Source organism: Rhipicephalus sanguineus, chromosome 3 (assembly GCF_013339695.2).
Source record: "Rhipicephalus sanguineus isolate Rsan-2018 chromosome 3, BIME_Rsan_1.4, whole genome shotgun sequence".
Lineage (NCBI taxonomy): Eukaryota > Metazoa > Arthropoda > Arachnida > Ixodida > Ixodidae > Rhipicephalus > Rhipicephalus sanguineus.
This window is the reverse complement of record NC_051178.1, coordinates 36,537,370-36,562,752: the sequence shown is the minus strand read 5'-3', so window position 1 is coordinate 36,562,752 and position 25,383 is coordinate 36,537,370. Positions and strand designations below refer to the sequence as shown.

At 48.3% G+C, this 25,383-nt stretch overlaps 1 protein-coding gene across 1 annotated transcript in view; it reads right to left on the bottom strand.

Annotated features, from left to right (window-relative positions):
• Nucleotides 1–25,383, bottom strand: part of LOC119386563 (probable ubiquitin carboxyl-terminal hydrolase FAF-X) — a 326,343-nt gene that overhangs the window by 134,685 nt on the left and 166,275 nt on the right. The window contains exons 17-19 of the mRNA XM_037653846.2: nt 19,100–19,221; nt 15,245–15,387; nt 5,446–5,725 (exon numbers count right to left, since the gene is read on the bottom strand). Coding sequence (XP_037509774.1) covers nt 5,446–5,725; nt 15,245–15,387; nt 19,100–19,221 — 545 coding nt within the window. The remainder of the gene's footprint in view (nt 1–5,445; nt 5,726–15,244; nt 15,388–19,099; nt 19,222–25,383) is intronic.

Below are 25,383 nucleotides of genomic sequence, written 5' to 3'. Positions count from 1 at the left end.
GGGGTGAGAGGATACCATCTGCTGACCTTTCTTTTTCGTTTATCTCTCGCCCTCCGTGTCGCGATTTGCTTTGCTTCTTTGCTCCAGGATATGCGTTTTCTTTGCTTTTTTGCTTTTTCTTGGCCGCCTGAATGCCCCACCAAGACTGCAATGTTCGTTTCGCAGAATCACCAGCGTTGCCGGTCACCACGAAAGTTCGTCTTAACAGAAGAGTACAGTTAGGCGGTTCATCTTAAGCGAATTTTTTTTTGTATTGAGTCTATAGGAAACCAAACAAACGGTCCCGTGTTGTTCCGCATAAGCGAGAATTCATCTTAACGGGAGTTCACTGTATTTACAACTTGATCCCCACGTCCCCCTTTAAAGCGCGTACGTATTAATGAGGTTAGAGAGCAGTGGTAAGGGGTACATAAAAACTGAGTTCCTATTTCATATGTGCACATGTACATGCATAATCACCAAAGTTTCATCATCCTAGCTTAAATTTAAGAAATGCTTCATGTCTAAGCACCTCTCCCCCCCCCCCCCCTACCACACTCGTGACCACACCTATTCGCATCGTTAGTATGTTTACGATGACTTCAATTTCAAAGTTTGGTGCTCGCTGAGCGCTTCCGGACAGCTAACACCAATTTAAAAGGTAAAAGAGGCAGTATTTCATCCCTTTTGCTTTTGAGTTGAGTCAAACCACCTCGGAACATCAGCAGGTATCTGCCAGTAAGTTTCACTCTCTTCTTGGGCCGTTTTATTGTTGCTGCACGTTGATGTAAACGTATTTAATGCATACTAAAGATAACAGCTCTTCTCTGCAAGGTGTCAACTTTGCTCGTGTGGGAGCATTTGGCACCGGCTGCAAAAAGAGCGGAGTTCTTTCCGTGAAGACAGCGCGGAGTGGGCCTTGACCTAGTGCTCCAGAATGCCGTGCGGGGGCTTCTTCATGTTGCTTTGCAGAAGTCATCAGAGAGACATGCAACCGCACAAATAAGTATGCGTGGATGCATATTTTCGAAAAGCCAACGCACAGTGAGCCAACCATTGTCTCACCGCGTCGAGAAACTGCTCCCCACAATGGCATGATAGGCACTTGTGCTTAGATTTTTGTATGTGTGTAAAATAACTTTTGTACTTACAGAGCTTATATTTGCAGTATTATTTGATAAGGGCTTTGTGTGCAGAAGTTATATACAGTAGAACCCCGCTGTTACGTTCCTCACTGCTGCGTTTTCCCGGCTGTTACGTCGTTTTCCGCCGGTCCCGGCATAGCTCCCATAGGATACACTGTATTGGGAACCTCGCTGTTACGTCGTAACTGTCGGACCGTTCCCGTATGATACGTCGCGAAGTGCGCTCGGAGCCGACCGAGTGACTACCAAAGAGAGCCGCCATGGTGCATATTCACGCAGCCTGGCCTCGTTTGACCGTAATATTAGCCGCATGAGAGGCGCAAGCAACAGAATCTTTCAATTGATGCAAACAAAAGCATGGCCTTCGAGATTCAAATTGCAAAGATGGTGTCTATGACGTAACTGCTCGCGAAAGCAAGGCCTTCAAGATTGGCATTTACTATTGACAAAAGCATAGCCTTTGAGATTTGCATTGCACAAACATGGCGTGTATGACGTAACTGCTTGCAAAAGCAAGGCCTTCGAGATTGGCATTCACTTCTGCCATCGCGTTGGCGTAGACTCATCATCATCGTTATTTGTCGGAGAGCGGGAGGAGTTCGAGCTGGTTGGAGCTTCCTTTATCATATGATACCCTCCACTTTAGTACAGTATAACCACATTACAACAGACCTTTACAGTGAGGAGGATTTAGGTCTGTTGTAAAGGGAGTATGCAAAATCCAAGTACTGTTACAACAGACTTATGTAATGGGTCTGTTATAACCGGAGCGAATTACGAGTCACAAACGCGGTCAAAGAATGGATTTATTCTTAATGGGGGACGCGGCTTTCTTACTGCGAAAAATAACAAAAAGATCAATTTTCTATAAGTCACATTTTCTGTTTCTGTAGCCCTTTTTCCATTTGATTCCAAGATATCTTCGCTGGAAACTACATAGAAGTGCTGTAAAAAATTTGTTGCGCCTGCCGAGGTGCCAAAAAAGCTCCGCAACGGTGCAACCGGATGCCACCATTCTGGGCTCATCGAAAAGAGCATTTCTCAGTATTCAAGTTCCCCACTTCAGCTAGCTCTTCCATTCAGAAACAAGCGTACACAAAGCAAACGTTCGACGTTCGTTTCGAGGCCTCCGATTGGCTGCTTCTGCCATGTTGCTCCAGCATGTCTCGCCATTGGACTGATGCTCGCTCCGGGAGAGCGTCGTATGCTGCTTGTGCGTCGCGAGGTCACGGCTGTCGAAAATCGTGCCACTTAGTGACACGTTTTGTGTTCACGGGTCGACGATCATTTAGGACATAATTATGCTTTACTTTGGCTGCTTCAAGCAGAAGCTCAATCGCCAGATTATGATATCGCGCCGTACTCGTCACAAACATCGCAGACGCGCGTCTCGGACCAACTGCAATAGCGTTGACTCGTTGGACCCACGGTTAGAGGTTCTGCTCACCAGCACATCGAACCTCGTGAAGAAGACCATCAAGGGACAACTCTTTGTACTCGCAATCGAGCATGACGTACTTAGAAACATCGGGCACCGTGGCCACGCACATAGCAGCCAAGCTTTCTGCTTGAAGTCGTGGCTAGGCCTAACTACACCCACGGCGCCCACGTATGAGACGAATCGGAACTTTACGGGCAAGAACATCACGCTAGGGGACATGCGAAAGCGAAGAAGCCGCAATGTGCTCCGTCGCAAGCAACGAATCACATCTCCCGCTGGCTCCTCGGAACCGCAGATGGGCAATTTACACTTCGGCAGCGTACCCCCCGGCCAAGCTCGCCGAGCTCACCGTGCAGCAACCGCTCGGAGCAGCGGTGGCAGCGGCTAGCAATTTCTCGCGTTGGCGCCCCAAAACACAAGACCAAGCACGCTGCACACCAATTTTTCGTCGCCACGGCTAGGCCTAAATGATCATTGACAGGCTGGAGATCGGCGAGCTTCGTTCTTAAATCGATACGTCGATATTCAGTGCATCGTTCCTGAGCCGAAAGTATGCCAAGCGATGTTTGAAGTCGGAAGTTATTGAATTTGGAATGTCCGTGGTAGAAAAGCCCGTTGTAAAGGGGTCCTGACCACCTTGCTGGCCTGACATTTCGGTCAATTATATCCGAATGTCCGTTGTACTAGAATCCGTTGTAGTCAATCAATAGAACAGATAGGGAGGTTGGCATAATACCGTGAATTGGTCTGTAGTATCCGAATGTCTGTTGTAAGCAGATCCGTTGCAACGAGGTTATACTGTATCAATCAATTTCTGTGGCAGGAAAAAAATATTTCCTGGACTACCCAAAAACAACCGATTTTTCTGTGGTCACGAAAGTATTAAATCATACATACATCGCGGGAGTCAACAACCAAATCACACACCAGCAAATGTGCACTGAACATGTGGACATCATGTTAAAAAGTACATATGTGCTTTCATTCATACTAATTGGGCAAACTGTACAAAATACCTAAAGTAACTTTTTTTTTTCACTCCCTTTGTATTTGAGTGACATATATGTTACAATTGAACATTTAGTTCTTTTGGGCTTCTTCGCAAAATTCACACCCTTAATTTTGGACTAATTTAACCCTTTGAGGGTCGAATTTTTACCCGAAATCCAGTCCAAAAATGTGAAATTTTTTTATTGCTGAAATAAATTCTTCAGACGATTCTATTTAAGAAAAAAATAGTCTAAAGTTTTTTTTAGTGACTGTAAAGTGACAAAAAAATCATTTTTGTTGTTACATACACATGGTTTATTCGTAGTAAAATCAAGCAAAATCCTAAAAAAAAAGAACCTTAAGTGTTTTTTATAAATAAAAATTATGCATTGTATTAAACATAGCTCACAGACATACAAAAATAAGCGCACCAGAGTACTTTTCCGGTTAAAAATGTTCGTGTTTTAACACTAAAAGCTTTTCAGCGTGTGATAGTCTTTGAAGCGTGGCTCGCCGCGCATGCTTTTCAGATGTCGCTCCTTGATCATCATCGGAGTCTGAACTCGTCAAAAAATCCTGGTCTAACAAACTGAAATCCAATGAATCAGATTCTGATTCGGCACTTGGGGAATAGTCCGCATTGGAAGAATCGCTGCTCGACTCACCAGCAGCAGAGCAACCAGCGCACGCTTCCATAGCGTAAGCGAACTGTGTCAGTGAGCACACGGAAGAAAACTCTATGGTTGTGCGCCCGTCCGGAAAGGAAAACGAGTGAAAAAGCTACAGTAATCCTTCGTCTTATCGCCAACAAGACGTAGTTTTTCGGAGACCCCAAAACGGGAAACGCAATCACGGCGGCGTGGTTTATGTAATTTAGCGCCGCACGGAAACAGATGTAATCACGCCCCAGGGAGCAATAAACAAGAGAGTAACAAGCAGTCACCCTTTGAGAGATTAGAGAGATTAGAAACCAAACAGCCCGGGCGCAAGAAGCGACAACCGCCCGAAGGAGAAACCGAAACCAGCCGGACCGCGTGCGCACGTTCTGATGCGCAATGAAAGCCGCCGCGCCTCTTTGGAAAGGAAAAAAAAAGACGGAGAGACATCGGCACATTAAAAAAATTCCACGTATTCCCGAAGAGTGGCAGCACATTTCAAGCAAGAGAAATGATCGAAGAAGGCGTGCGTTCTAAAAATAAACGCTATGCCGTACATGTACGACGAAAATCCTTTGGTACCAGGAAGCTTCTTCCGTACATGTACGGCAAAAACCCTCAAGGAGTTAAAGGACTCCTGACACCAAAATTGAAACCTCGAGATGTTTGTGCTGTTTGATCGTCCTGCATACATGGATACTTCTGGCCGATTATTAGTGGCGAACATTACCTTTAGGATATTTTAATTTGGTTTTAACGTAAGTGTGAATGCTCATTTAAATTGGCAGTACCTCGCGACATCGCCACTAGTATGACGTAGACGAAGGCCCTGTGTGACGTTCCACAAGTTTCTTACAACTCCACTTGGGGCACTAGTTTCTTACAACTCTAGGCGGGCTTTCGAAGCGACTCTAAAATCGGTCACAATTAGCGACGCTAGCATTAATTATACAATACAATTTTGATTCAACTTCGGCATTACCAGACACAAGGCTACAAACTACAGCAAAAAAAGTCACAAACAAAAATTTCGCTGTCAGGTGTCCTTTAAAGAAGCCTTTTAGCTCAGCAGCATTTAGCAACTCTGGACTCCATAGTCTGCACTACATGGCAGGAACGTGTGACAGTGTGCCAGGTGTCATGCCACAAGTGCCAGTGACAAAGCTGTCAATGGCAAAACATCACTGCCGCGTTGAGCAAAATTTGCTTGCAACAAATATAAAGAACTGCCAACCTGGTTGGAAGCACTTCCCTCCTCTGCGACTGGCAGCCCAGCCGAGTCCCAGGCCAACCTCAGGACCGCCTGGATGGTGTCTAGGTCTGGGAGGTGAAGGGCCTGGTGGTGCAGCAGAGTCGCCAGTCGCATCCCAACCGAATGCAGAGTGCCCTCTGGCCCCATGCTGGGCACATGCTTCAGGGCCTGGGCCAGACCCTCAGGTGCCTGCTGAGCCAAGCAATGGCCCACCACCGTCAGCAGGAGCTTGCTCAGCTTCAGAAGCAGCAGCGAACCTCGCCTGCAACAAGCACAAATCAAATATACAGTCACGTGTCAAACGTGGATATATCGAACACTTTCCATATTACCATGCATGCATTTATCATTTTTTATTTCAAATGGGGTCAGATGTAGAACGGATATATCGAACTCTGCCACCCCAGAGCATGTGCATTCTTTTGACAGGCGGGAGGCTTCCAGTACATCTGCAAATGGCATTGGCACGATAGGCATACCCGAATGCTACACGCTTCCCTACACATGGAACATATTGATAGCACCTGAAATAGAGCCCCTCAAAAGTAACTGAAGTAGCACCGTTCATGTAATATTAATGAGAACTAACAGATAATAATGCCAACGAAAGTATAGGGCGTGTTATTTGTAGTAATTAGGATATAAGTGTGAAGAAAGTAAAGTGGACGAAAAGATAACCTGCCGCTGGCAGGGACCGAACCTGCGATTTTCGAACCTCCTCTCTTGTGCTTGTAAATTGTAGACTATATGAATCAATTTGGTTGAGGTGCAAAGCCCATGGAGGATGGCACTTCGTCGGAAAGCTGGGCTTGTACAACACTTCCGCTTGAGTGTATCAAGGCACTGCGGTTCAAAGCAGCATAATGGCATAGGTCCAAGAGATTAACCCTTTGAGAGTCAAATGTTTTTGCCAAATGCGACCCATCAGGGTCATTTTTTTTACTGCCAACTTAAATTCTTCACGTGAATCTGATTCAGAAAAAAAATTTACGAAATTTTTTAGGGTGACCATAAAGTGACAAAAACATTGTTTGTGTAGTTACATAAAAATGGTTTTTTCATGAGTAACAGCAAGAGAAATTCTAAAATAAAGCTTATATGACTGTTAAAAAATTATCCGTTGCAATAAATGTCCGTGCAGTTCACAGACATACAAAAATAAGTGCACAAAGTGGCATCAAAGTGGAAACACGGAGGAAGAAAAGTCACATTTGATCAAGTCGGCATTGCCTCGCCATGCACGTTTTTGAGATGTCGCTCGCTTATCAACATTTGAGTGTGAACTCTGTAGTAACTCCTCGTATGACGGGCTGACATCAATGAATCAGATTCTGATTCCGCAGTCAAGCGGGAATTTGGGGAATCGCCACTAGACTCACTTGCAGCAGAGAAACCGTCGCACACTTCCACAGCGCAAGCGAACTGCGCGGGTGAACACACTGAAGAAAACTGTATGGTTTCGCGTGCGTCCAGAAAGCAAAAACAAGTGAGAAACCTACAATAATCCTTCGTCTTATCGCCAACAAGAAGGAAGCGGTTTTTGCGAGTCCCCAAAACAGGAAATGCAACTACAGCAGCATCATTTGAGTCAGTCAGCGCCTGCCCGGAAACAGGCGTAATCGCGCTCCGGGGAGCAATGAAAGAGAGAGTAACAAGATGGTCACACTTTGAGAGATTCTAAAACAGACAGCCATCAGTTTTGTAGGAGCGAGAAGCAGGAATGACCCGAAGGAGGAAATTGAAACTAGCCGGTGCACCGCTGTAGTAAAGTATATACAAAAAGAGGAGATATCGGCGCAAGAAAAACATTTCATGCATTTCCACAATGTGGCAGCACATGCAAAGTAAGACAAATGATCAAAAAAGGCGCACTTTTTAAACATACAAGCGATAACGTACATGTACATCACTGACTCTGAAAGGGTAAAAGAATGCGAAGAGTAATGTTAAATATGACAACGTAATGTATATACAGTAAAACCTCCATGATACGAATCTCACGGGGTTACCAAAAATATTCGTATCATCCGAAATTCGTATCACCAGAAAACATGGGAAATTAGTATGCGACAAAAGAAAGTTGGCATACGTTTTGATTTAGTGTTTCTCGGGGCCACAGCGATGTCATGAACAGCTCTGAATGATTGCCAGTAACATTTTTAGACATCAACGATCATACTTGTACTCGTCAATATACGGTGCATGCGCGCGTGTGTAATTAATGAACCAGATGTGTTGTGCTCCGTGACCGCTAGTAGCCCCTTCACAGTCTTACTACGCTTTTCTGCATGACACCAGAGTACTGCAGCGAAAGTGGCTTAAGAAGCACTTTGCACACGATAGGTAGAGGCCAAGCTCCTTCGCCAAGACCGTCCGCTTCGTCTCTTGGAGCCTTCGTCCACGTTTCATGGGACTTCATGATGGACCCGCAGCCCAAGTTTCAGTCTTGTTTCATAAGATATCTGATTGCAGGGACTTGGCTTTCATTGACGTGGCAGGCACGTGTTAACACACTACAAATACGCTGCTGCCTCGAGCACAGGAGCACGCGTCAACGCGTCGAAAAAAAAAAGCGCAACGTCAACGTCATCTGTAATCTAAACGCGAAGGCGCATAAAGGCCTCCAAAATTCGCGCGCACTATCTCGGAGGTAACGAGGCACCGTTGATGGTAGCGCAGCGCGCATGCCCGCGCCCGCGCGTGACTGCCGTGTCTTCCGTGACAGCGCGGGCAGCACCTGTTCGTACCTGTGCGCTAGCGTACGTTTGTATCAAATGTCATGGGGTGCAAATCGGATCGCAACAACCGTACTCCAATCCATTGCAGGCTAATAGGCCTTGGCCGGGACCACAGAAAAATTCGTACGAGCCATGATCGTATCACCGAGGTTTTACTGTAGAAGCACGTGGAATGCTTCTTTGTAAAAATATGTGGTGCCTAATCAGTCAATACACACGATTACAGACTGAATCGCACTTGTCTAGAATGGTTGCACAGTTGACTGCGGTCTGCACCAGTGTCGCCTAGCAGTAGATGCTGAGTTATAGATAAGCTGGATACAAGTGCTTAGATTGCCATACGAGTGCAACATGAGTGTCATGATCAAGTTGCCACTTGAGGTACTATTGCTGTGTCAACCTTTTGCCACTTGAGGTATTATTGCTGTGTCAACCTTTAAGTTTCCCAACGGCAAAGGTAAATGAGATGTTCTTTTCAAATCGATAATCAGCCTTTTTCCTTAATTCAATTCAGCATTCAATTCGAAAGCATGCTATCAATGTAAACAGCCCCATAACGTCTTCACATGCAACTGCACGATCTTGTCCTATGCGGCTTGTAGTTGGGGGGTGTGAGCTATATGCAGGAATGGGTTATACACAAGCAAATATGGTACCGATGCAAATATTGCCTCAACATCCGCCTTGGCCCTAATGTCAGCCTTGTTCTTTATTATCATACTCAGAATGTTTCTTGGCATGGTGTATGCAGCGGCAACGTCAGACTTCTTTTCTCCACGTTAAACTGTGTTGATCATCGCCAGCTTTGCAGAGAACAGCAGGTTCTTCCATTTCACAGTGACATCACGTTAAAAAAGAGAGCGGAGAATTGTGAAGAACCAAAAGGTGACTGCGCCCGATGGGCAACACGCATTGAGGAGTCCATACCTGCCAAAATAGGGACTTTTGAAATTGGGAGACTCGAAGGTTAAAAGGTGGAGGGGGTAGAAAAACAATTTCTTCGCTTCGGGGGAAGCCTGTGATGAATCAACAAAATTGTCTTTATCTGCAATGGTCACTTCAAAGGGAACCTGGAACACTTTTTGAACATACTCAGATATCACTGCAGATCAGTCGATGTTCTTACAAACGAGTGAGACAAATATAGCACTGCAAGGCGCATTAAATTTGAACTTCAAGATGGCTTGCGCTCCTTTCGGCAAACTGAAATGAACACTGCCAATGGCTGAATTCATGATCGCGAACGCATCTTCGGTAAAGTTTACACAGTAAAACCTCGTTGATACGTTCCCGCTTAGTATGATTTCCCGGCTCCTACGCTCGTAATCGCGAAAAGAAAAACTAACCCATTAGAGCTATGTGTAATACGTTCCAGTTAATACGTTCCCGAAAAATACGATTATTCGGCAGCAACGTTCAACACCACAGAAAACTGCGGTCGTATGATACATTCTGCAGCTAAAAATTCTCACTCAGGTGTGCAAAAAGGGCTCTCTCGTGCACTTGCGAAGTGCTAAAAAGCGGATGGCCGCCATGTGGCGACAGCGGCTTCTCCGCAGTGCCTAATATCCCCCCTCCGCGTCTTCTCTGCTTTGCTCGATCGTCCCCTCCGCGTCTTCTTCGAATTACTCTATCGCCCCCTCAGCCATTGCCTCAGCTCTCTGTCAACCACACATCGACCTGAAGGCAGGCAGCCACGCTGGCTGTCAGAATCTTCACACGGAAAGAATGAAGGCTGTCGTTCCTCGAGTCTGCCACAGTTCAGTCAGAGACCTACGGAAACGCACGTGCCGCTGCCGCTACCGCCACTACACAACACGCCGCGCCACGTAACCATTGCAACACCGTCATTGTGCACAGCGTATATGGCCGATAAGACGTCATTTCCTCCACACTTTTCTCCCGAGCGAGTTCGTTTTCGGGTTGCTCCGCCTATCGCGCAGCACACTTCCAGTCGCCGTTCGTTTTTCTCTGGCTGGACAAAGTTCTGCCTACCAGCGGGTAGCCAGAAGCTGCCAGCACAATATTTTTTTTGTTCTGAAAGATATCTGAAGGGTTTCTGGCTATGAGACGCCAAAAAGAGACTATGCGCACTCACCGCCATCTTTGTGAGGGCTTGACAGATCGCAATGCGGGCGCTTGGGGAAGACCTTCTGTTGTCATTACGCCTGGCGTTATCTTTTAAATTCCATTCCGCCGTGCGAGATGGTGCGATTGCGAGTGGCTGCGAACATACCAGCGCTTGTCACAAGTTAAGACAGAGCGCACTGATCAGCACACGTGTGCGACATTGCATGCGATAGCCACGAGCAGCTTTCGCTTTCGGGGACGTTTATCACTTTTGCGAGATTCCGCATATCGAGTTGTACTGCGATTGAGCGCACAGTTGAGCTTGTTAAACTGTAAGCGGCGCGGTAGTTTTCTTCATGGATGGGGCGAGTTGCGCGTGATCGTTTCCCAATTGCGTATGCTCGAGAATATCACTTCCGCTCTTCGGCAAACCTAACCACATATTTCCAAGCGGCAATGCAGAAAGAACCAGCACTCATGCGGCGCAAAGTTTCCTTTGCTGCCCCGGCGGTAGCGTTCCTTTACGTTTACACTGGTTGTCCCAGCGTTCGATTTTGCAATATCCAGGTTGTCTCGGGATTCCAACATGTGACCACGACGTTGTTTACTGTAAGGACCGGAACTAGGTGGCTGACCTCTTGGTGCCAGCGAGATGTGCCAAAAGTTCGAAAATCGAAGAGTCCCTCTATGTTTTTTGAGAAATAACTGTTTTTTGCCCTTGCACTTGAATATGGGCTTGTCAGCCTCAATTTTTACTGGATTCGGATCGTACGTTTTCCCGGATCGCACTTTCATTTCTCGCGGTTTTTTCGGAAACATATCAAGGAGGTTCTACTGTAATGGTAGTTTTCAGTTCAATAAACAACAAATCTAAATTTATCTCACTTGGAAAACATCAAAGTAAGCCCTCTTAGTATTTCCCATCTCGATCGTCTGCTTGTTCATGCTTGTTCGTGTCTGCTTGTTCGTGTCTGCTTGTTCATGTGCGTTGATGGTCATCTGCTCGTTTTGTTTCTTCCTATGTTCATTTGAGGTGGCACACAACTTAGTAAAGCCCGTGCTATTTCGAACTCAACGGACCTGAGTGGGTACTGGCCTCGCACTGAACACACTGCCAATACTTACCAATTCATATCGTCAGTTCAAAATGCACTGGTACCTGGCCAGTGCACACTTTCTCTTTTACGTGTGCCACAAACTAGATGCCTTGGCAGACATTGCTTGGTGCTTAGCTAATTGAAACTGCTTCAAAATGCACTTTCTGGGTTTTGCTACAATCTGTCTGACAACCTGACGCAGTACAACACCAGTGAGCAAGCACCAGGAACTCGCAGAGCTTGGCCATACTTGAGAATAACCACAGCGCGGTAGCGCCAGAAGTGCTTGTGTGCTGCATAGTTACCGCGGGCACGACGGGTGCCACGGCAGTGGTCTTGTGATTACAGTAAAACCTCATTAACCCGGATCTCACGGGACCGCTGAAAATGTCCAGAGTTAACCGAATTCTGGATTATCAAATGGACCATGAAAACAAAAGGAAAATGTGTTCACCACAGATTATCCTTTATTTCATGAAAAACTGCTTTATTTCTGTCTGCCTCGTCGTCGGAATTTGTCCTAGAACGATCTTCAACCCCATCAGGTGGTGGTGCGCACGCTCGCTCTCGCGAGAACCGACACAGAACTTCTCAAGGACAGCGAGGGCTTCAGCGGCCTTCTGCACGGTGCAATGTCACGACGGCTCATCTTGACCGTCATCATCGGAACAGCTGCCATCCTTAGCCTTTTTCTTTTTCCGGTGAATTTGTCGTTGTCAAACGCCTCGAAAATTTTTGCTTGGTTCTTCATGTAGTCGCTTAGGTGCTTCTCTTAACGTCGTCCTTTCCATTATCTCCTGTCGAGAAGCACCTGCGTTTACGTCTTTCAATATCGTCACCTTTCTTTCTCGATCATCTGCTGGCTGCTGTGGCCGCTTCACTTCGGCGATGGCTGCCAGCACTATGAAGCGCGACAGCGGCAGCAATGCGCACAAGCACAGCTGGAGAACACAATGTGCACGAGCTCACACGCTACACACGAAGTCACAACACAAAGAAACCAGCAGCATAGGCGTAGACACTGGGTGCGCTGGCGGCCCAAGCGCTCCTGCCGGGTGGTGACTAGCGCCACCACTTCCCCCCTCTCATTCACCATCATCATGATCATATCCTGCTGCAGGTGTTTGTTCGGTTTCAGTTTCTCCAAAACTACTGTTCCGCCATCGGTTACGGCAAGGAGTGCTTGAACCTCCAAGCCACCGAGATAGCGAGACTCAAAGAATGGAGTCCCGACTCCGGAGTTGTCAGAGTTCACTGGTGCACGGCTAAATCCCTCCAAATTAACGAGCATTCAACACCACTGGAGTATACACAGTTTTGCCGGGACCGCACCACAAGTCCGAGTTGACCGAATTTCCGAGTTAACGAGATCCAGATAAAGAGGTTTTACTGTACTCGCGGTCATACCGGTACTGCAGTTCTTTGTTGTTTTTTTCGAAATTGGGTTGAGGCAGTTTATCAGGAGGTTCATGGCCACAATCGTACAATCGGGAATACACGTCAGAAATCGGGAGTCTCCAGGGCAAATCAGGAGAGTTGGCAGGTATGAGAGTCATGGGAGAAAGCACGTGGTGGCAAGCAGTAGTTTCTACTTACTCCATGTGACACCATCCTGATCACACCACTCGCTCTTGCAAGTGCATCCAGGGAAGCCCTCTTTTGAGAGAAAAAGGCAACTTCTTGTGAGGAAACGCCAACTTCTTGAGGCATTTCGCACTGCCCGATGTTTGATATATGAACTGTTCTGGCATTTTTTGTTTACTATAGCTGTAGATTTTCTTACGCACTGAGGTCAGAGCACTGTCGTGTTGCAAAGCCATTCGATATAAAGGATAAGTCTATTTATTCGACTTCAATACAAACGAGTTTGATCGCATCACAATGCTCAGAAACAGAGAGAAGTTGTATGCAACAAACAACTAATGTAAAAATGGATCAGCAGCAGTATTTTGCCTAGAACAATACACAGCACATTGCCACACTCAGCAACGGCATAACTGCCTTATCATCACAAATGGCCAGTGACACACAATCCTCTTGTAGCAACACTAGTGAGGAGAGTTGCAACAGCAGAACCTTGGCACTCTTCCAACTTTAGCAGCCAGAACAAAACGGCCCACATTAAACCAGAGACTGTTTGCCACATCCTCACATATTCCCACTCAAGTTGCTCATGATAGTACATCCGTTACCTTCGCACCCATTCTGTGACTACAATGCAGGACTAGTTATTTTCTGTATGCTTCGCATGTTCTGCACAGTTCCATTGTCCGTCTTCATTGAGGAACGGTACTGGCTTTTACACTGCGACATACATACGCACTGCTGCTGTGTTCTCCAAATGTTACGGCTAGATTTTTCAAATAAACGCATTCTTGTCTGTGCGTAATAGACATTGATTGCCAGCTATTGAAACTTTGTCGTGTTTCGATTGCTTACGGACTGCTAGCATCATCCAGTGTACAAAACAGGAACTATTTTCCTGTAGTTTTACTTTTGCTTTTTTTTTTTTCTGCCTCAAAGGGTTCCTGAAGTGTCATTAAGTTGAGCTCGGCAAGCGCTCATAGCTTCAGACACGCTGTTGAAGTTGCGTGCAGCTTCACCTCAGAGACAGTGAATTTCAGCGCATTCCGATGAGTCAGTATGAGTCAGAATTTTTTTATACTAATGGTAGCAACACAGACTCAAATGACGATTTTCACTAACTGGACTTTAACACAGACAGTGAAAGTTTGCAAAATAAACCTGGAACATGAAGAGGCATCCGCTGGTAAGTTTTGTTTTCATCTCCGAGCCATTTCATTGCTGCCGTGCTCTGATCTAAACACATCCAGCATGTTCTAAACATAACACTATCATTTAGGCGGGACCACTTGCCGGCAAGGAGTGGAGCTTTGCACAATAACATGATCGGGAATGGACCTCGGCATTGTGCTCGGTAGTGCCATGCAGTGCTTTGTAGGTGCCGTCAATTTCTTTAGGTTCTTCTTTGCCACAACATAATTTTAAAGTATGCAACTTAGCTAATAAATATGCATGGACGCATATTCCCGAGAAGCAATCGTACAGTGAAAGAGATGGGTCATGGAAGAAAGTGACTCCCACTGAAATGAACAAGTTTCTCAGACTTTCTGATATAGATGTGCATTGTGCAAGTGGCGTGCTTCCATACTGTGGAAATTATTTTTGGGGCTTCTTGCAGCTTATTTTCAGTGCTGAACATTGACCTTGAGAGATCTTTTTTTTTTTTTTAAACCGCAGAACACTCACCTGCCTGCCCTCATGACCAATCAATGTGGTGGAAGACTCGATGACAAATACTGAAATCCTGTCTTCTTTCCTTCTTTTAAAAATATTGCAAAATTTTAACACAAAGTGCGCACTTTTAATTGTGACATCCTGTAACGTAGCAGGATGTCACGTTTTCACTACTGGGTGCAGTTTGGGATCCAGTAATCACATCACCGCTCACATATATGAGTTCTTCAGAAAAGAAGCTCAGAAAAGAAGCTCAGCAATACAAAAAAAATCTTCTCCTGGACTGATAACCTTCTAGTCTATTTTTTAACAAACTGGTGGTACAATTTTTCTGTGCCTTGTGGACAAAGCACTGCAGCACTTTGTGGGCTTGCGCATAGCCAATGTGCCAAATAAACTCATAAAAAATGTTGACAATGAAACGACTGAACCAGAAATCTGTGAATTGGCATAGCATCAGTATCTGCATTTCCCCTACAACATTCGTCAAATATGCATAAAACAGAAGATTCAAACAATATAAGGTATATGAAAATTTGGTATGGCTTATTATAAAAAAGATAGTTGCCGCACAGTGCCTGACAAACATGGTGTACACACGCACTTGGAAGCACTCACCCATTGCAGGCATCGGTGTGGTTAAGGTTGCTCAGCATGCGCAGCACCACAGCTACACCGCCCGCACGCACAAAGCCCGCCTGGAACTCCTGCGCTTCCTTAGAGCAAGGCGCCAGAGCGGGCAACAGCAGTGAGTAGGCCACCTGCACAATGAGGGCAGGTGTTTCAACTCCAACGAAATTTTTCAACGTGCAAAAAGCCAATTTATAGGCAGTCCAACTGGAAATAATGCTGCATGCGAAATGTCACCTTCAAATGCAAGTGGTTACATAAGAAAAAAAAAACTTGCCAACAACACTATTTTCAATACCAAAACTAGAAAAAACTACGTTATTAAAGCTAACCTGAAGTGATGCAGATTCCAAACCAGCAGACCAACCGATGCAGGTGAATTGTCTGCTATGTGCTCTGCAAGTATGTGCATCGCAACAAGGGCAGCAGATATTTCCGGGCATGGACAAGCAAAAAAATTTGAATTACAGCTCAGACCACTTATAACGTAATCGCTTACAGTGCAGTACCGGCTATAATGAGGTTTCTTCTGACTTCCGTTTACCCTCCCATAGAACTCCATGTATACGCATACCGCTTATTGTGCAGTCCCCCGAGATGAAAGACCGCTTATAATGCGGTTGCCGGAACGTTCTCAGAGATGCGAGAGAGCGAGCGTGCTTCTCAGCGGAGATGCGCCGGCGGGGGAGAGAGCGGCGACGGCGTTACGAAGGAGGAGGGGACGCGGAACAAACGAACAAGGAGCGGGGGGAGAAAAATAAGGGGGATGGCGGTGGGGGACAGCAGCCCGGCGCGGGTGCGTGGCGTGAGGAGGGGGAGCGGTTGCGGTGGCCGACGGAGAAGCCTTTGCCCCCTTGACATGCGCGCTTTACCCTGGCCGCATGATATGTGCGCTCCGCTATGTACGGGCGCCCGCGTCCGCATCAAGAGCGCGTTACTGCTATTTGTCTCCATCGGGAAAATAGTTGCTTCGTCGTAGAGCGCAGATATCGCGCGTGCAACCTCGATTCCCCCGCAAGTAACAATGCTTTGAGACGCGATTGAGCTTTCGCCTTTGCCACCAACAGGCGGACTTACAAGCTTGAGAGACTTTTTCAGGATAGTTGCCGTGGCTGTTCTCCCGACCACGAATCGAAACTGCGTTTCACGCGTGATGCCCTTGGTTTAGCTCGTGAGTGCAACCTTTCTACGCCCGATATCCGTGTTGCCTAGGGCAAGCTTCTCGCGGCGGCATGCCAAGTTGCAACGTGCACGCTAGGCCTAACGAGCGCTAGCTGCCATGTCGACGGCCGCGGACTACAGAAGTTGCGGTTTGGTGCCGAGTCAATGAAACATTTTGCAGTTGTTGCATTTAGAAGGGGTGACTTACATCTTTAACGAAAATGCGGGCGCGCGTGTGCAACACTCGAGTGGTGGTTTGTGGTCGCCACCGTTTTCGACATAGCGCACGTGCAGTGTGCTACCGCGGCGACTTCCCGTGACGGCGCATTTTTTCCGCGTTCGTTACATCGGCACCGCAGGTATGCGGACGCTAACCGTTCAACATTTTCAAATGTAAGCAGACGCAAACTTACGTCCCAGTCGCATGCCTCGATAGTCGGAATCGCGCGCCTACCCGTTGGTCATGTTTTGCACACGTGCAACCTTTCAAAAATGTTGTTCTGGTTATAGCGCGGTACCGCTTATAGTGCAGATATTCGCGACTCCGGCGACTTACGTTATAAACGGTCTATGCTGTAACTGAATTTGTGCAATGGGGCAGTTTGAATGGAGCACCATAAAAATACATTGAAAACATAGTGGACCAACCAAAAATATAACGTTTCTTTGAATTAATCGAAGGTTTGAATTATCGACAGTATACTGTAGTAGCAGCTCAGAGGAGTCGGGCCATCCCACCAGTAACAACAAGGGAAGTAAAGAAAGCCATGGAGGGACTCCGAAGAGGCAGAGCCGCTGGCGAGGATCAGATAACATCCGACTTGTTGAAATACAGTGGACAGATTGTGCTGGAAAAACTGGCCACAATGTATTCGAAGTGTCTTTTGACGGAGGGGTACCAGACTCTTGGAAGAATGCTAACATTATCGTAATCTATAAGAAAAAGGAGACATCAAGGACTTGAAGAAATTCCAGCCCGATCAGCTTACTGTCCGTTGCCTACAAGCTACTTACAAATGCAATCATCCCCATACAGGACGTTTTGGAGTTTCTAGAGGCTACAGGTCTTTTAAACAAAATGTAAACGAAAGTGTGTTTTTATGTTCTTCACTTAAATTGTCCATGTTTTCGTGGTGCATTTCGGGGGACCGACACATCCGCTCTAGGAATCTGCTTGGCGATTGCCTCCTGATTAAGGGGGGATGTGGCAATGAGAATGATAAATCTGGTCAAAATGTTCAATTTTTCAATTTATTTTTTCTGCAATCCTCAGACCATCTTTTTACATCATGGTGAAATAGAACAAAACAGGCAGTGGATGTTGAGAAAAAAGCACTTTATTAGTGTTCATCTTTCATCTCCATGTTGGAACCAGCCTTTTCTTGAGTTAATACATTTGCGACCGTAGCGGAGTTTGAAAGACAGCTTTGCCGCAATACGGGGGTGTGATGAGGTGAAGCATATTGAACATCTAGGGGCCACTTCCAATCGCACATTGTCTCTTGGCTAAGTTCGACCGTAACGGAGCTTGAAAGGCAGCTTTGCCGCATTACGAGAGTGTAATGAGGTGAAGCATATCAAAAATCTGAAGGGGTCTCTTTCAATCGGACGTTGACTGTATTGGTTTCTGGGAAGTTCAAATAGTTCGAATAGTAAAATTCGAGTGCGAATCGAATTGAATAGCAAACACTATTCGAAAAATATTCGAAATTTCGAATATTCGCACACCCCTAAAATAAAGATTCACGATGGCTAGGCACTACGAAGCACAGAACGCGCTACACACAATACGTTTGCAACATGGTTTACAAGATGCCTGTTACCTGTGGACGCCAGTATATAGGGCAGACCGGAAGGTCTTTTAATAAGAGGGCGAAGGAACACAATCTGAATGTGTTTAACAAAACGGGAAACTTTCTGGCAGAACATTGCAAACAGTACAGATGTGCACCCACTTTTAAGAACACACAATTTTTAAAGAAGGGAAACGGCAAAACAGAACGTGAAATCGTGGAAGCGTTTTTCATCAGAGAAGCAGGAGACAGTTGCATCAGCAAGCCATCTATTTTGCTCACTGACGCTGAGATTCAATATCTCAGAGGTTTCATATAAATCCTTTCTTTTACTGTTTTTTGTTGGTCATCCTGTAACTTTCTATCGATTCACTCACAATCATTAATATCGCGGTAAGTGAGCCTGCACCTCGAAAATGGATTGTTGATTGTTTGTTGTTTTTTCTGTTGCTTCTTAATCCTTGTTAGAGGCTGGCTTTATCGGTTTTTCACTTGTGATCTTTTTATCTGAGTGTGGACGATGCGTGTGCACAGTGTAATTCGTGTACACGTGATAGCTTTCAGTGACAATGTAGTTTGCCTACAAGATGCTTTTGATTGGTGGTTCGATTAGAATGGTGTGTGCGGTTTGGTGCGCTGTAAAAACGAGCGGTTGGTGCAATAAAGATGTCAGTTGCAAGTTCAGCACTCGTCCAGTGTACTGTGTTCCCGCGTCCTTGTTTGTTTTTGCGCTGTTTTCCCTCAGCTAACCATTTTCAAAAAAAAAAATTTTTTTTTATCTTTAAGACAAATCTCCCCCTTAAAAAGTTTGCGTGGATAATGCGGCCGTCGCAAGCACTGTTAACTAGAGACGAGGCCTGCTGATGATGCTGTGCCATGCATGACAGACCTCAAGGTGGTAGAGCAGCTCAGTCGGTGACAAGGTCTGCAGCAGGGCCTCCAAAGCAGCCCCCGATGGGTCCCCTTCTCCACGTTCACACAGCTCACGCAGCCGCTCCACAGTCTGCACATCTGCACACAGAGGTCACTCATTTGGCTGTGCCTGTTTGCAACACCAATAGGATACCAGGCATCAAGACCTTTTTACAGCCAAGCTGTTTAGCAAATTGTTCCTTGCCCACCGAACGAAAATACTATCATCATGATAAACAGGTATGTGCCACAGAAATTGGGTAAATCCCACTACTCACCACTGGTGAACTAAAAATGAAGAAGGCCACAGTTAGCTCAACAACAAATGGCTGCGAAGCAATGGCAACAAGCCGAAGACCCCGAGTACGTACAATGAGAGAATACTAGGTAACGGGAAAGCCAACGGCAGCTGCAAGAAGACCCTCAAGCGATGGAAGGCCTACGCCAACGACGACATGCCCTAGATCTATGAGAGGTGCAAATGGTTGGTTTCACAGCGAGTTTCCGTCTCTGGAGTTTGGACATCCCTGTCGTGCCTGTGACTGCCTGTGGTTTAACTCAAACATCTCTGCACTGACAATCAACATGAAAACAACCTAGCATCACCAAACTAAAGCCTAGCAATGACCTAGAAGCAACCTAGAAACAACCTGCATCACCTAGCCAAGGCCTAGAAATAATCTAGAAGCAACCAGATTAGTCTTCAAAATCATCCAGTTTCGTTGTTTCAAGCCTAGCTTAGTGGAAGCCTAGTGGAAGCCTAGTGGAAGCCTAGCTTAGTGGAAGCTTCACCAATTTTTTTTTCTTTTTGCTGTTCCACAACGTCAGACTGTTGATCAAGCTTTGAACGCATGGCGGGGTAACAGCTACTGACTGCCGAGCCGCGCTCGTCAGTGTTTATTCTTCACGCACGACCAAGGTTGCCTGCCGAACCTGGCGAGGTCATGAAACTAGGCTAGGCAGGGCGCCACACGCTCGTTACACCCCTCACCCCCAGTTATTGTACACAACATAAAAAAAATACAAGTCCCAGCCGGTTCGACGTTCATTTAGGTAGGCGAAAAGCGGTCTGGTGCCCTTCGTCGTCGATTGCTCCGCCTGGGTACAGGTGTTGAGGGACTAGGTGCTGTAGCACCAGGTGCTGCCTGTGCCACGCTTGATTCCTCCTGAGACACTGCTGTGGTTGGCAGAGATGGCACTGAACTTGCCGGTGGCCCAACTAGTGGCGCACCATTGGAGGCGCCTGTCCCTTGCGAAATGGCTGTCTCACTGGCCGCAACTGGTGTTGCCGTGGATGCAAGCCAGGTCCCGCGGTTAGCCCTCACATGGTCAGCATGCCGGTGCCATGTGGTTCCATCCTGCATTCGTACGAGCAGAGAGGAGGAGCTTGCAGGCGAGACCACTTGTCCAGCAGACCAAGGTGGGCCAGAACGGAAATTCCTGGCGAATACTGGCACTCCAGGCTCCGGCAATGGCCAAGGACGGCACCCTTTGTCAGCAGCCAGCTTCTGCTTCAGCTGTTTGAGGAGCGCCGTAGACCGGAGGTCTGGATGCAGAATGTCCAACGGTGTCTTCACCATCCGTCCCAGCAGAAGCTCACAGGGGGCACGGCCGGTGACATCATGAGGTGTAGTCCGGTACTGGAAGAGTATGCGGGCGACCTGCGTACGGAAATCCCCAGCCTGGCTCTTCTTAAGTTTGTCCTTAATAGTCTGCACCACCCGCTCAGCTGCGCCGTTTGAAGCAGGGTGGTACGGAGGAACCATCATTCGGCGGATTCCGTTCTTTGTCAGCCAGGCCAGGTACTCTGCGCTGGCGAAAGCGGGCCCATTATCGGAGACTATGATGTCCGGCAGCCCCTGGGCTGCAAAAACCTGCCGAAGTGCTGCAATGGTCGCACCTGCTGACGGAGTGGTGACAGGTAGGACTTCTACCCACTTTGAAAATGCGTCGACTACCACCAGGAAGTAGTGGCCTTTGAAGGGGCCCCCAAAATCCACGTGAAGGCGGGACCAGGGCCTCTGTGGGAATGGCCATGGGGTGATCTCCACATGACGCGAGGCCCGTTGATGTTCCTGGCAGACTTGGCAGCTCTGCACCATGTGAGCGATGTCCTGGTCCAGTCCAGGCCACCAAACGTGGGACCGGGCCACCATCTTTGTCTTTTCCACGCCAGGATGCCCCGCGTGCAGCAACTGCAGGACCCTGGACCGGAGACTTTGTGGGATCACCACCCTGGAACCCCAAAGTAGGCAGCCCTGCTCCAGGCTCAGCTCAGCGGCCTTGTGGCTGTAGGGCTGCTGCACCAACTCCTCCCCTCGGGATACTGCCTTCACCACCTGGGACAGGACCGGGTCCCGACTGGTCGCCTGCGACACAGCAGACCTGGAGAGTACCTCTGGGTACGCATGCTCCAGCATGAGCACTTCAGCTGGCTCTGGAACAGCAGCAGGCACCTCTGGCAGCGGCAACCGGCTCAGGGCATCGGCAGGTCCCAGGTCTTTTCCCGGACGGTACACCAACTGGTAGCTGTAGGCCGCCAGCTTCAAGGCCCATCGTACCACTCGAGGGGATGCCTGCACGGGGACCGCCTTGTCTGGCCCCAGTAGCCCCAGCAGTGGTTTGTGGTCCGTCACTGCCTCGAACTTTCGGCCCCACAGGTACTGGTGAAAACGCTCGACGCCAAACATGAGGGCGAGGCCTTCCTTGTCCAGGTGGCTGTAACGCTGCTCTGCTGTGTGAAGACGTCGAGAAGCAAACGACACCGGGCGTTCTTGGCCATCCTTGTCTCTGTGCGCTAGGACGGCTCCTACACCATAGGGTGATGCATCTACAGTAAGGACAACAGGCTTGGCTGGATCGAAGTGCACCAGCACCGGTGCCTTGGTGATTAGCTGTTTACTGTGCTCAAAGGCCACGTCCTGCTCCTTCTTCCACACCCAATGCTGGCCATCTCGAAGCAGAATGTGCAGTGGCTGTAGATGCGCAGACAGGTTGGGCAGGAACCTCCTGTAGAAATTGATGAGACCAAGGTAGCTTTGCAGCTCTTTCTTGTTTCGGGGCTTCGGCGCCTTCAGAACAGCCTCAACTTTGCGGGGGGCCGGAGTCAGGCCGGCTTGGGAGATGACGTGTCCGAGGTATTCTACACTGGGAACCATGAACACGCACTTTTCCCGCTTGAGCTTGAGACCAGCATCCTGAAGTCGGGCCAGCACGTTGTGCAGATTCTGCATGTGGTCTCCATCGTCAATACCGGTGACGAGGATGTCGTCCAAGTACACTGCCACGTGCTTCATGCCCCTGAAGAGGTTGTCCATCTCTCTCTGAAAGATGGCTGGTGCCGAGGTCACTCCAAATGGTAAACGCGTATACTGGAAAAGCCCCATAGTTGTCGATATCGTGACATACTTCCGTGAGGCCTCCTGGAGCACCAACTGCTGGTACGCGTCTCTGAGGTCGAGCTTCGTGAACTTCTGGCCACCAGACAAAGCCGACCAGAGATCTTCAATCCTAGGCAGGGGGTACTTTTCGACGGTAGCGACGGGGTTGATCGTAACCTTGAAATCCCCACAGATTCTGACACCACCATCTCGCTTGGGGACTGGAACGATGGGAGCGGCCCACTCCGCAGTCTTAACTGGTACCAGGATGCCTTCTCGCTGTAACCGTTGCAGCTCCTGGGTTACCCCGTCCTTCAGTGCGAACGGCAGCGGGCGAGGCTTGAAAAACCGAGGCTGGACTCCCTCGGGTACATGGATGCCAGCAGTCGTACCGGCGAATGTGCCCACCCCTGGCTGGAACAGTGACTGGAAATCTGTTAGGAGGCTCGGGATGTCTTGTAAGCCATGTAGGGCTGCTTCCTGGCCTTCTGGCAGCCGAACACCCAGTGCGCAAATCCAATTTCTGCCGAGCAGCGTCGGTGATGACCCCTTGGTCAAATACAGAGGAAGGGTTGCTTCCCTGTTGCCAAAACGAACGCTGACCTGGGCCTGGCCTTCGACCTGGGAAAGCTCTCCAGAGTAACTCCGCAGCATGACGCCTGAAGCCTCGACGGCCACTCCGGGGAAGGTCCTTTTGAAAAGTTTGCCAGCCATGACCGACACACTGGCCCCCGTGTCCAGTTCCATGGAAATGGGGCGCCCGCAAACTTCGACGGTCAGCACGTACGGCGGTACAGACGACGGGACAAGGCCTGTGTGCCACATGTCGAAAATCGGCGGGTTCTCGGACACGACGTTGAGCCTGGCCGCGGAGGAACCCGAGCCTGCTGCCGCACGTCCCCGCCGCCACTTGCGACGCCTACCCTGACCGCGGGCTGTTGTGGAACCTGGGCTTGATCCAGGCTGCTGCTGTGGTGCGCTGTTCTGCTTCCCCGTTCGGCATACTCGTGCAAGGTGCCCCGTTTTTCCGCACGTGAAGCACTGCGAATGTACGAACTGGCACTGTGAGGGGGAATGGGCGTCACCGCAGCGACTGCATATACCGTCCCTTGCCACCATCTTGTTGACCGCCGCTTCTGTTGACGCCGCACGCGCAATCTCGCCGGCGTCTTTTGTCGCCGCGTCCATCGCCAGCGCTGCTTTCACCACGTCGTCCAGCGAGGGGTCGGGAAGTTCCAGGAGACGTGTCTGCATGGCGGGGCTGTTTATGCCGCAGACGAAACGGTCCCGTAGCAGCGAGTCCAGCTGGTCCCCGAAAGCGCAGGTACTCGCCAAACCTCGTAGCGCGGCGACGAACTGCCCGAGGCTCTCCCCTTCCCGGCGGCTCCGGTTGTTGAAGCGGAAACGCTCCATTAGCGTGGACGACGCCGGACTGAAGTGCGAGCGCAGGGTAGTGAGCAGCTCGCTGAGCGTCTTGGTATGCGGTGTAGCCGGCTTTAGGAGGTCGAGCAGGAGACTGAAGACTTGGGTTCCGCAACTTGCCAGGAAAATGTCCCGCTGTTTCTCCTCGGGCGTGTCGTTAGCGCGGAAAAACACGTGAACTTGCTCCTCATAGATGGGCCAGGCGGACCCGTCTCCCTCGAACGGCTCGAGCCTTCCGTACAGCGGCATGGCGGCAGATGCGGGGGGCGTTGTTTTGCCGCTCTCGATGGCCTGGGTCGACACGTTGACTGTACTCGTCGCCAGTGTCACGATCCGCCCCGGGACCGCGGACGAGGGGGGCCGAGGCGCCCGCGCTCTAACAAGGACGACCCAAACGCATGGCGGGGTAACAGCTACTGACTGCCGAGCCGCGCTCGTCAGTGTTTATTCTTCACGCACGACCAAGGTTGCCTGCCGAACCTGGCGAGGTCATGAAACTAGGCTAGGCAGGGCGCCACACGCTCGTTACATAGAGGTACTGAAGAAATGGCATAACAGTGTGCAATAAAAGAGGACCAATTTGTGGGAGCCGGAGGACTGTTTTTCCACCATGACAATACATCAGTTCACGCAGCCACCTCAGTGCACTGGCTTTTGGCAAAAAAAAAAAAACAAGCATGATTCTCGTAGCCATAGCCCCCTTACTTGCCTGACTTCGAGCTGTGTGACTTTGTTTATTCAAATGAAGAACATGAAAGGACCACGATTTCATGACGTAAACGAGTGGAAGGAAAAAATGAGAACAGAGCTTGCAGCCAGCAGGACAGATGAGTTTGAAAAATGTTTCGTAAGAATGTAATCACAGATCGAACAAAGGCATTAAGTGTAATGGAGAGTACTTTCAAGATGATAAGGCTGTTTTGTAAGAAAGAAAAACTTAGAGATAAAACTTTTTAAAATAATCCCAGTTTCCTTGGATACCTCCTAATATGTTTCATAACACTGTAAAAGAACAATGAGTGTGGAGGTGTGCTATACAGCACAACTTATCACGGTGATAGCGGTGCTCGTACTCCCACACAATCAGTCTTGACCTTGTTGATAAACTGGCCTTAAACAAAGCACAGCCTTCACTTCTGTTGCCCAACCATGGAATAAACAACCTATTCCAGTTACCGCATTTTCCGGTGTACAAGACTGACTTTTTTCCTATTTTTTCGCTGGTGCGCCTTATACAAAGGCGCATTCTTATATACACAAGAAGTCATGCGATTCTGCGAGACCAATATGTTGATATTTCATTCGCGAGCACAATAAACTGAGCGCAAGAGAATTCGTAAAAAGATACCTAATCTTGTTATAACAATGAAGTGGGTGTGGTCTTAGATGTCAGCTACTTGCTGTTTCAAGCAGTGCAGCAACCATGGAGATTATGGCTGCAATAAAAGCCACCACCGTT